The 12076-nt window shown below is 34.1% G+C and overlaps 1 protein-coding gene across 1 annotated transcript; it reads left to right on the top strand.

Moving 5' to 3' along the window:
* Window positions 1-2359: 2359 nt before the first annotated feature.
* Window positions 2360-6403, top strand: LOC134684939 (uncharacterized). Its single transcript, XM_063544258.1, has 2 exons — window positions 2360-2746; window positions 5304-6403. The coding sequence occupies exons 1-2, from the start codon at window positions 2407-2409 to the stop codon at window positions 6401-6403; spliced, it is 1440 nt and encodes a 479-aa protein (XP_063400328.1). The 5' UTR covers window positions 2360-2406.
* The last annotated feature ends 5673 nt before the right edge of the window (window positions 6404-12076 follow it).

The following is a 12076-nucleotide window of genomic DNA, read 5'->3' as shown; positions in this document are numbered from 1 at the left end:
AAAAGTAAGAAGATGTGGTATGATTGCTAATGGGACGACTCTTCACCAGAGAGCTTTCAATAATGAGCAAAAGCTATATCAAACAGCAATCTATAAGTAAGGCTCCAAAATGACAAATGTAAAGCACTTCAAACGAGAAAGGACTGAGAACACACTTATTTCGTAGTGCATTTCTTTTAGACAATAAATTCAAATTAAAAAAATCACATCTGCTGCATCACAAAAAGATTTGTACAGTGTAGTGTACTACTTCTGGGACAAATAATATCAAAATTATAGAAAAGTCTACCAGCTCTAACTTAAAATATGGACAATTCTATGTTAAGGGGGTCTATAATTCAGTTTGACAGCTTCAGACAAAATTCTTCAACTGGACAAAATCATTACTTTACATTACAATTCATCACCCAAATCTTTTTTTCACATGTTATTTCATCCTCATACTTTATATTTCATGCATAACATATAAACTTATAAAGAAATAAATTTGGAAAGTGTATCAAAAAATTTTTCAAGTTATACACTGTTCACACTAGGGACTATATTTGTAGACAACGAAAATCAAAGGACGATAACTGTATCCTCGGACCAACTTAAGGCCAGATTTTTGTACAAATCATGAAACGAAAAACCAATATGATATATACATGTACAGCAACTAAAGACATTACCACTGAATTACAGGCTACTGGCTTGTGACCATTTGAAATTGTTTTTTTTTACAATTTTCCCTTAGACATGTTAGACTTGTATAGTAAATCCCTATGTTCTATTTTTAGCCATGTCAGCCATGTTGGTTGGATGGCAGGGTCATCGGACATATTTTTCAATCAAGATACCCTATTGAAAATTGTAGCTCACTCACAGAGTTTAATTCTATTTGGCCCAGTATATTAAGTGAAGAAGATTTTTGTAAAAGATTGCAAAAATTTATAAAAAATATTGTTAAAAATTGACTATAAAGGGCAATAACTCCTTAAGGGTCAATTGAAAATGTTGGTCATGTTGACTTATTTTGTAGATTGTACTTTGCTGAACATTAAATTTCTGTTAACAGTTTATCTCTATCTACAGATCTATAATAATATTTAAGATAACCAAAACTTGCAAAATTTCCTTAAAATTACCAATTCAGGGGCAGCAACCTAACAATTGGTTGTCTGATTAGTCTGAAAATTTCAGAGCAGATAGATTTAAAACTGTTGTACATTTTAACCCCATTACAGATTTGCTGTTAATGCTTTAGTTTCAGAGATATAAGCCAAAAACTGCATTTTACCCCTATGTTTTATTGTTAGTCATGTCCGCAATTTTGGTTGGCAGGCCGGGTCATCGGACACATTTTTAAACTAGATACCATAGTGATGATTGTGGCCAAGTTTGGTTAAATTTTTGCCCAGTAGTTTTAGAGAAGATTTTTGTAAAAGTAAAAGGACGACGATGATGGACGACAGACGACGGACCAGGTAAGCTAAAAATATTTGGGGATTTATAAAATAAATTTGTAGATTCACCATACACAATTAAAAGGTAAAAATATCTGGGCCTTATCAAATATATATTTTAAGATTCACTGTACACGATTAAAATCTAAAAATATAGGTAGCATTTTACAAGGGAAAGCAGGACACCCCTGTCTCTACCTTTACACATATATCGATATATGTATATAATGTTCATCTCATATCTTTCCTTATTGCACTGATTGTACGTTGAATAATATATTTAATGAGACAGTTAGTATGACATTTTTATTTTCCTTGTAATTTCCATACACGCTTCAAAATTTTGATTACAAATTACATTGTAAAAGTTCCAAAACATCTGTTAAAAGATCCTCAAATTCAACATACTGTGAAAGTACTTTAATTCTTGGGTATCAATTTTCGTGGTTTGGAGAAAAGTTGCATGTTCGTGGATTCTTAAATTCGTGGATTTCAGATTTTTGAGAAAAAAAAATAATAGTTAAATTGATAAGATATTATGACTGCCAACGTAAATGTAGCATCCAGCATGACGAAAATTGTGTTTTATATGACTGCGTGATAATTTATGACCTTTACATTGATGCAGAATAAAGTGTTCATTTCAAACTATATGTTTGCAACTTATTCTGTAATAGTCGTCAGAATACTATATTTGTTCTCTGTCACTATAATTTATACTTCAATGATAAAAACATGCTAAAGAATTAATTTGTTTGATTATCTTTAAGTATCTTTCAATTAAAATGATTAAAAGAATTAATCTAATGATATTGGGTCATTAACCATATATTAAAACACCGACAATGAGCCTAATCAAGAATTGTCCCAAGCTTAAAACTGCTCAAGAATTTTAGTTTCTCCCGAGCTAATAATTCTGCAATAAATAGCACTGGAATTAATTGACCAGTCAGTTTACAAAATGTCGCTTACTCAGTGGTTGAAAACGGGCTCTGTTAAGACCCGTACACCAGTTACTCCAGGTTTACCTGACCCAGCTGAGTGCATTTCTACACAAGATGCTTTGATTGTTCAGACAGCAAATGATGCAGTTGATACAGTTGTATCTGCACCTTCACGCAAAAGAAAGAGAGGCGACTACATCAATTACGACGAAGAGACTCGTGCTAAGATTGCACGGTATGCAGTAGACAATGGGGTAGCACGTGCTTCGAGAAAGTTTACCTCAGACCTTGGCAGAAAAGTCAGTGAAACTACAATCCGTAGTATGAGAGACACCTACGTCAAATTAAAGAAGAAAGGTGCGATATTTGAAATTGTTGTCATGTTTGATTTATTAATAAAACTTGGAATAAATAAACCGAACTGCTTCATTGTCTTAAAAATTAAATTCATAAATAAACTTTTACATTAATTCCAGTAATAAAGTTTATAGAATATTGGTATTGCATTGAAAGCAAACACTTTATCCAGGCAATTGTAGATAAAAGATATTTCAATAAATATTCATATTAATTTGAAACCAGATGCTCCGCAGGGCGTAGCTTTATACGACCGCAGAGGTTGAACACTGAACAGTTGGGGCAAGTATGGACACAACATTCAAGCTGGAGTCCGCTCTATATTTGGATTGTGATTAAATAGTTGACACAGCATAGGTTTCTGACACAGAATGAATGTATTCAAATGAACTTAAAATTTTTGTTTTCTCTTAGAGCAATTCACTATGCTGTTGAATATTAATCCTCTCAAAAAAATGTTTGAAGAAATTTTCTTTTTATTTATGAAATTTCAAATGAGAAAAATTGAACCCAATTTTTTAATCACATCCCCCTTTCCCTTTTTCCAAAACTAATTTCAATTAAGATATTCTAATGGAGTTTGCAACAATTACTACTCATTTAAATACATCATAAAATATTAAGATGTACAAAAACTGCTTGTTATCACTGAATGGTAAAGATGATTTAAATTTATCAGTTGGTAGTAAAAAGTGAATATACATTGTATATTGTATATAACGAAGATTTAAGTTGATTCTGGACAAAGAAAGATAACTCCAATTAAAAAAAAATCTTGCAGATATTTCTTGCTTACTTTACTGGACAAAGAAAGATAACTCTTAATTAAAACAAATTTGCTATTTCACAATATTGTGAAATAAGATATTTCTTGCCATTGCACAATACTGTGCAATTGAAAAGACTTGCTATTGCACAATACTTAATATAATAATTTTAGATCCTGATTTGGACCAACTTGAAAACTGGGCCCATAATCAAAAATCTAAGAACATGTTTAGATTCAGCATATCAAAGAGGCCCAAGAATTTGATTTTTGTTAAAATCAAACTTAGTTTAATTTTGGACCCTTTGCACTTTAATTTAGACCAATTTTAAAACTGGACCAAAAATTAAGAATCTACATACACAGTTAGATTTGGCATATCAAAGAACCCCAATTATTAAATTTTTGATGAAATCAAACAATGTTTAATTTTGGACCTCGATTTGGGCCAACTTGAAAACTGGGCCAATAATCAAAAATCTAAGTACATTTTTAGATTCAGCATATCAAAGAACCCCAAGGTTTCAATTTTTGTTAAAATCAAACTAAGTTTAATTTTGGACCCTTTGGACCTTAATGTAGACCAATTTGAAAACGGGACCAAAAATTAAGAATCTACATACACAGTTAGATTCGGCATATTAAAGAACCTCAATTATTCAATTTTGATGAAATCAAACAAAGTTTAATTTTGGACCCTTTGGGCCCCTTTTTCCTTAACTATTGGGACCAAAACTCCCAAAATCAATACCAACCTTCCTTTTATAGTCATAAACCTTGTGTTTAAATTTCATAGATTTCTATTTACTTATACTAACGCTATGGTGCGAAAACCAAGAAAAATGCTTATTTGGGTCCCTTTTTGGCCCCTAATTCCTAAACTGTTGGGACCGAAACTCCCAAAATCAATACCAACCTTCCTTTTGTGGTCATAAACATTGTGTTTAAATTTCATTGATTTCTATTTACTTTAACTAAAGTTATTGTGCGAAAACCAAGAATAATGCTTATTTGGGCCCTTTTTGGCCCCTAATTCCTAAACTGTTGAAACCAAAACTCCCAAAATCAATCCCATCCTTTCTATTGTGGTCATAAACCTTGTGTCAAAATTTCATAGATTTCTATTAACTTAAACTAAAGTTATAGTGCGAAAACCAAGAAAATGCTTATTTGGGCCCTTTTTGGCCCCTAATTCCTAAAATATTGGGACCAAAACTATCAAAATCAATACCAGCCTTCCTTTTATGGTCATAAACCTTGTGTTAAAATTTCATAGATTTCTATTCACTTTTACTAAAGTTAGAGTGCGAAAACTAAAAGTATTCGGACGACGACGACGACGACGACGACGACGACGACGACGACGACGCCAACGTGATAGCAATATACGACGAAATTTTTTTCAAAATTTGCGGTCGTATAAAAACTCGGTAGCACGTTCAATGGACCATGGTAAATTTATATTTTTTATTTATTATCAAAAGTACGTATTGTCAAAAAGGGTGAGAGTGTTACAAAGTTAATTGGCTATAAATAGGAAATTGTTAGGTAAACATTCTACTATTGATTTTTCACACCTATTGTCACTTGTATAGCCGGGGGGGTTTTAAATGATCTACAGATTAAAGACAGTAAGGTGTTAATTGGGTCATAATCATGTCACTTAAAATCAATGATAACGGTAAACTTTCTTCTAGTAAAATTCACAAGGAAATTGATTTTATTTTCAAATTGAATAAAAATATTTTTCAAATTTTTACATTGTTTAATTTATTTTGTTTCGTATTTCAGTTGGTACAGAACTTGCCACACTACCACATTCCCCTCGCGTGAATCCCTTACTCCTTGGTGATCTAGACACAAAAGTACAGGATTGGATCCGTAAAGTTCGCATCAACGGCGGTGTCATCAACGCAAGGATCGTCATGGCCGCTGCAGAAGCAATTGTCACCAAATTTGCTCATCATCGTCTAGAACGTTACGGTGGTCACATCACAATTACAAACACCTTCGCCACGTCACTACTCCGTCGCATGCGAATTGTAAAACGCAAAGGGACCAAAGCAGTAAAACACCTACCCAATGATTTCGACGACATTCGCCAGGAGTACATCTCTAAAATCAACAATGTCCGAGAAAAACACAACATCCCAGACACTCTGATCATCAACTGGGAACAGACAGGTTGTCAGCTTGTACCAGGCGGCGACTGGACCATGGAGAAAAAAGGTACGCAACAGATCAGCATTTCAGGCTTAGACGACAAACGCCAGATTACCCTTCTTCTTGCAGTCAGCATGAGTGGCGATCTTCTCCCACCACAACTCATCTACCCAGGAAAAACTGACCGTTGTTTACCAAAGGGAGTCGACTTTCCGTCAACCTGGGATGTCATCTGCACAGAGACACACTGGAGCAACGAGGACACTATGATGCAGTTCGTCAACAAAGTCATAGTACCGTATGTTGATGAAATCAGAGACTCTATGCCACTCAACAACTCAACAACACAGAAAGCTATCGCCATCTTCGACGTCTTTAAGGCACACCGTGGTGAGAGACTGCTTAATCTACTTAAAGACAACGACATCGTTCCTCTGTTTGTTCCAGCGTGTACTGATCGACTTCAACCACTAGATCTCTCAGTCAACAGAGAGTATAAAGAACAGCTGAAATCCTATTTTCACGACTGGTATTCAGCAGAGGTCATCCACCAGATCAACGAACAAGAAGACAGTACTGGGGAAATTGCACCTGACAACGTTGTAGTCAACATGAGAACCTCCGTCCTTAAGCCAATACACGCCAATTTGATAGTGTCATCACACAACAAGATGTCAACCCGTAAGGACCTAATTCAGCTAGGTTTCCGCAAGGCCGGTTTATTATGAACATTCCATTTGACTTTATAGTGCTCTTGTGATATTGATCTGTTATTTTGTTGAACATTGTTGAACTAATATTATTCATTTTATTTGAACTGTAATTTATTAGTACAGCTTTCGATTGTATATAGTTTTCTCTGCATTACTATAGAAAAAATGCAAGTACATGAAGGAATGGCACTCAAATTATTTTGTTGTTTGTATACTCGTATCCAAGTTCGGTTCTACACAGGTTAAAATGTCCGTGTTTTGACTTTGCTCAAGTCTTTATACTTCGTTGGACACTTAAATTCGTGGATAGAGCCACCCACGAAAACCACGAAAATTGGTACCCCACGAACAAAAGTACTTTCACAGTAACTTGTTAAAAAAAAAAATGAAAAATGGTTAAGGATGATTTTTAAAGAAACGTGTTAAAATAAAGTCCATTACTAAGTATCAATACAATTAAATACCCAAAGTGAAATCTGTTGGTACAAGTTCTTCAACCGTCAATATGGGATTACATGTGGGCCTTCATCAAACTGTTATTGCAACTTCAGCATGTTATTATTAAGTCTAAATCTGTCTGCAAGGTCTTAATGCCACTTTATATAACATACCCCTTCTGCCACCAGTCAATCAAAATCTGAAAAAAAGTTTTAAAATTTAAAACATGTAAACAGATTAAACAGAATAGAGAATGGAAACAAGGAATGTGTCAAAGAGACAACAACCAAAACCAGAGAGCAGAAAACAGCCAAAGGCCAACAATGGGTCATCAACACATCGAGAAAATTCCACACCCAGAGGCACACTTCATCTGCTCTCCCCCCAACCCCCCACCCCCACCCTTTAGTTATTACAGACATACATGTACTTTTTCTGTAATAACATAGGTGTACTATGCATGATTGGCAAACTATGAACTGTTATATCTTTCTATAGTCAGTCAGGGGACTTACTTAAACAAGTGATTTTCTAAATCACTGATTCAAGTAACATTATTTCCATAAAGGTTGGAAGTTAGAGTTGTCTTTCTTTAATAATCACCTATTTAAGTAGTACAAATTAATCACTAGAAGAAGTGATTTAATCTTATTGTAGCTTTAAATATAGAATACTAATGATCCAGGGACTAATCATGTTTCTAAACTTATCAGAACCAACATCTGTGTTGTCTAGGATGACCAGGTCATTTCAGGTGATGACCTTGTACTAAATCTAGGATAATGACATAAAAATCTCTTGTTTAAGTATCAGACCTCAATTTCCTTCCCAAAAATCACTTCTTTAAGTATCATTCTGTTAACAATCCCCACTAATTTCAACACCCCCGAACAGTGAAATTTTTATCGCGAACAGTAGAATTTTATTACAAAATCTGAAAGATGAAACCTTGAACTTCACAGGAAAAATACTCCCACTGCTGTGAAAAATCTTTTAAGAAAGTATCAGTTCATTATGTAAAGCCATTATTATAGCATTTTTTCAACTAAAATAGAATTTTCAGCTAAATGATTGCATCAAAGGCATAAACCTTGCTACTTAAAAGAAGCAAAAAGTTCATATTTTTTAATTTTACTAATTAAAAGATATTATTTAAACCTATGTGTTAAAAATTTTGAAAAAAACTACAAAATCCCAATTTGTGACAAAACCTCGAATTTGCTATTTAAAAATCACTTATTTTAGTAAGTCCCCTGACTGATTTCTAAGTATCAATACAATTAAATACCCAAAGTGAAATCTGTTGGTACAAGTTCTACAACAGTCAATATGGGATTACATGTGGGCCTTCATCAAACTGTAATTGCAACTTCAGCATGTTATTATTACGTCTAGATCTGTCTGCAAGGTCTTAATGCCACTTTATATAACATACCCCTTCAGCCATCAGTCAATCAAAATCTGAAAAAAAAGTTTTAAAATTTAAAACATGTAAACAGATTAAACAGAATAGAGAATGGAAACTAAGGAATGTGTCAAAGAGACAACAACCAAAACCAGAGAGCAGAAAACAGCCAAAGGCCAACAATGGGTCATCAACACAGCGAGAAAATTCCACACCCAGAGGCACATTTCATCTGCCCCCCCCCCCCCCCACCCCCACCCTTTAGTTATTACAGACATACATGTACTTTTTCTGTAATAACATAGGTGTACTATGCATGATTGGCAAACTATGAACTGTTATATAAGAGAGGGACGGAAGATACCAAAGGGATAGTCAAACTCATAAATCTAAAACAAACTGACAACGCCATGGCTAAAAATGAAAAAGACAAACAGAAAAACAATAGTACACATGACACAACATAGAAAACTAAAGAATAAACAACAATAACCCCTCTAAAAACTAGGGGTGATCTCAGGTGCTCCGCAAGGGTAAGCAGATCCTGCTCCACATGTGGCACCCGTCGTGTTGCTTATGTGATTACAAATCCGGTAAATAGTCTAATTCGGTGGGTCATCTTTCTATAGTTGAGTATAGACAATAGTAATATCAATAGAACTTGTATACATTTTAACAAAACTAATGATGTATATTGTTCCTTTGAAACATGTAACATACATATGTTATCACAGTTCTTTGATTTTTTAGTCCACAATAACAAATGTATGTTAATTTTCTGTAATAACTCTATAGAGAGAGTTATATCGTTGACTGACTGAACCATGAAAATGAGGTCAACCTCGGGTGACAGCTGCAAGTTGGACATGTACACCTTATAATGATTCCATATACAAATAAATTGGGAATGTGTCCATGGGACACAGAAGTTGCCCCCGCTCGCATATCATATAAAGTTATAAAGGGACATAACTGAAGAACAGTAAAATCACTATCAAAATTTGGTTGAGGCTAACTTAAGTTAGAGAACGGAAACGAAAAATTCAGCAACTTTTCCATTTGTAAATGGGCACAACTACTAGAATACTACATTTTCAAGGATTTGTCTCACTATACAAATCCTTGTATTTTCTCATGGCTGATGTGTTACTATAGGGCCCCAAGATTTTTGTTTCCCAATAACCCGAATAATTCAGTCCCTCCCCGTGATCGACTCTCCCACTCGCGAGGGCCTGAACTCTTAATAAGAGTTAAAACTTTTGCATGAATACGACAATCTTTCAATTATCGGAGAAAAGCTGTCAATAAAAAAAAACAGCTACATTTTTGGCCAAAGAGTGGGAGGCAAAACATGACAAAAATGCCCCTAAATGAACAAAAATAAATTCCAGAAAAAAATGACCGCCTTACCTCTTGAATCCACCCCTGAATTATGAACTCATTGTCCATGCCAAGTTTGCAAAACATATATTTGTTTTTGAATTTCTTAAATACTTCCTGGGTACAGCAATTAGTTTTTCACAGAAGGTACTTGGAAGATATTGCCAATATATAAGATAATTTTTATTAATTTTTTTAGAATATGGTTTTGTTTAAAGTTTGCCTGGTTAACAAATAGATATTCTAAGTCTAGAAATTTAAATATATATTTAATACTTCCTATCCAAGATTCCTGGTTATGTTTGTCCATAGAATGAGACAGATTTATGGCTTCCCTTAGAATAATATTTGAAGGTTCAATATCTTTCATAAGATGGATCCAATATTTTATCATATTCATTATTACATAATACAGTGTAGGGAGTGAACCTAGTTCTCCTCTACATGCCATATTTGATGTTTTTATGTTAACTCCAAGTGAAAATTTACAAAGCTTAGTATGAATTTTCTCTAGTACAAGATAATCAGTTTCTTTTGATATAAAGTTATCCAAATGTATTTGTTTCTTATGTGGTATATAACCCCAAATTTCAGATCCATACAACAAGATTGGTCGGATTGTATGGTTATAGATGTGTAGTAAAGTACTAGGTTTTGGGCTTTCCACTGAAAAGGTCTTCCTTAATTTGAAATATGCTTTCATTCCTTTGTTATAAAGTTCTTTCTTGGCTTTTTGGAAACTCCCAGATGATGAAAAATTTATACCTAAGTATGTGTAGTTTTGTACACATTCTAAAGTCTGGTTTCCTAATGATATTTTAATATTTTTAAGTCTTCCTGATTTGTTAAATACAAGAACCTTGGTCTTTTTTGTGTTAACTGTCATTTTATAATCAACTGTAAATTTATTTAATTTGTTAACACAATTTTGAAGTCCTTGCTCTGATGATGATAAAAGAACTACATCATCAGCATACATTAAAATATTTAAGGGATGTGTATTTATATACATGTATGTGTCAATGAAAATGTTGTAATATGATTATATATTTGGTTATGTATGTGAAGTTAGCAGCCGGTTCGTTATTCGTTATTCGATATTCAATATCCAATCGGCTGCTAGCAGCCAGTTTGATATTCAAAATTAAGTGAAAAAATTACAAGAAAATTAAATACTTGATAACATAAAAAGCATGATTTTCATATTTAAAAAGACTGATAAGATACGTAGGAAATCGTTAAATGACCTTTTCAAGCTGTCGTAATTTCTCGTCGTAATTTCTCGTTGTCCTCGAATATAGACCCTTTTCCATGTTAAATATTTGTCTTTATGTAATATAGAGTTTTGTCAATAAAACGACTTCAAAGATGTACTTTTGTGTATAATATTTCTTAAGACAAAAAGAAAAACCCATAACTCTAGAAATATTTATAACTATAAATAGAAATATATATGGAAAGCCAGAAAAACAAAAACAAATCATTCGAAAAATGTCAAAATTTTAGGACAAAGGGCACAGGGTAATGGTGAGAGCCCCCTGATCTCTCAATCTTTCTAATATTTGACAGACATTTAGTCAATAGGTAGATACAAACGTGACTAAAGGGAATTTGGGTACACTTCCTGTCTTCTATGTTTACGGAGCGCCCAAAGTGCCAGTTGGATATTCAAAATATATAGCGAAAACCTACCCGAGACCGCTTAAATGAGGTTGAGACCCCCCGGGTCTTTCAATGTCCATAAAATTCAACCAAATCATCGACTCTGTATATATAAAGGTTGTATTAGATGGATTTACCAGAATAGCGTCATCTTCTATATCTACGGAGGGCTAAGATTGTCACTTTTCAGTCGAAAAATGTCAAAATTTTAGGACAAAGGGCACAGGGTAATGGTGAGAGCCCCCTGATCTCTCAATCTTTCTAATATTTGACAGACATTTAGTCAATAGGTAGATACAAACGTGACTAAAGGGAATTTGGGTACACTTCCTGTCTTCTATGTTTACGGAGCGCCCAAAGTGCCAGTTGGATATTCAAAATATATAGCGAAAACCTACCCGAGACCGCTTAAATGAGGTTGAGACCCCCCGGGTCTTTCAATGTCCATAAAATTCAACCAAATCATCGACTCTGTATATATAAAGGTTGTATTAGATGGATTTACCAGAATAGCGTCATCTTCTATATCTACGGAGGGCTAAGATTGTCACTTTTCAGTCGAAAAATGTCAAAATTTTAGGACAAAGGGCACAGGGTAATGGTGAGAGCCCCCTGATCTCTCAATCTTTCTAATATTTGACAGACATTTAGTCAATAGGTAGATACAAACGTGACTAAAGGGAATTTGGGTACACTTCCTGTCTTCTATATGTTTACGGAGCGCCCAAAGTGCCAGTTGGATATTCAAAATATATAGCGAAAACCTACCCGAGACCGCTTAAATGAGGTTGAGACCCCCCGGG

Source organism: Mytilus trossulus, chromosome 9 (genome assembly GCF_036588685.1).
Source record: "Mytilus trossulus isolate FHL-02 chromosome 9, PNRI_Mtr1.1.1.hap1, whole genome shotgun sequence".
Taxonomy (NCBI): Eukaryota; Metazoa; Mollusca; class Bivalvia; order Mytilida; family Mytilidae; genus Mytilus; species Mytilus trossulus.
The sequence above is the reverse complement of the archived record's forward strand: the minus strand, read 5'-3'. Positions and strand labels throughout refer to the sequence as shown.